This window comes from Cynoglossus semilaevis, chromosome 8, assembly GCF_000523025.1.
Source record: "Cynoglossus semilaevis isolate Cse_v1.0 chromosome 8, Cse_v1.0, whole genome shotgun sequence".
NCBI classification, from domain to species: Eukaryota; Metazoa; Chordata; class Actinopteri; order Pleuronectiformes; family Cynoglossidae; genus Cynoglossus; species Cynoglossus semilaevis.
The window spans coordinates 29377637-29378325 of record NC_024314.1 but is presented as its reverse complement, the minus strand read 5'-3'; the positions used below and the strand labels follow the sequence as shown (position 1 = coordinate 29378325).

Sequence of the window (689 nt, the reverse complement as noted above, 5' to 3'; positions counted from 1 at the left end):
AGGTCTTTGAACATGAGACTTTCAGGACCTGGTGATCAGCACTGTGTGGTTTGTCGGAGGGTGAGGAGGGTGAGGAGGAGGAGGGTGAGGAGGGGGAGGACTCAGATTCTAACTTCTTGTCTTCTTCTCCACAGACGTAGAGAACCCTACTCCACCTGTGGAACCCAGTGCTGGCTGGACAGAGGGGAGGGGGGGGAGTCGGACCTCCAACCTCCAAAGATCTTCCACCTGTCTCAGAGGATGAACCCCCATCTGGCTCCTGACAGCGCCCTCTACCTGACTGGGGGTCAGAGTGCATATGAGAACAGAGGCTACCAGAGGTAAATGTGATCGCAGCGCCACACGGTGGCAGTGTGGTTCCTGTGCAGCAGGGGTCAGAGAGATCAGAGAGGTCAGAGAGGTCAGAGAGGTCAGAGAGGTCAGAGGTCACTGCCAGACTGTTTTACAGCAGTTGTTGAAGAATCAAACGTGTCTGTTGTCTGTTGGAACAGGAACAGGAACTGGAACAGGAACTGGAACTGGAACAGGAACAGGAACTGGAACAGGAACTGGAACAGGAACAGGAACAGGAACAGAAACTGGAACTGGAACTGGAACAGGAACAGGAAAAGGAACAGGAACAGGAACTGGAACAGGATCAGGATCAGGATCAGGAACAGGAACAGGATCAGGAACAGAAACTGGAACTG

At 53.1% G+C, this 689-nt stretch overlaps 1 protein-coding gene across 2 annotated transcripts in view; it reads left to right on the top strand.

Moving 5' to 3' along the window:
- LOC103383078 (sushi domain-containing protein 3) overlaps positions 1 to 455 on the top strand; it is a 23562-nt gene extending 23107 nt beyond the window's left edge. For both annotated transcript variants that reach the window (XM_017034471.2, XM_017034472.2), the window contains exon 5: positions 135 to 455. In XM_017034471.2, coding sequence (XP_016889960.1) covers positions 135 to 324 — 190 coding nt within the window. In that variant the 3' untranslated portion in view covers positions 325 to 455. The remainder of the gene's footprint in view (positions 1 to 134) is intronic.
- Positions 456 to 689: the final 234 nt, after the last annotated feature.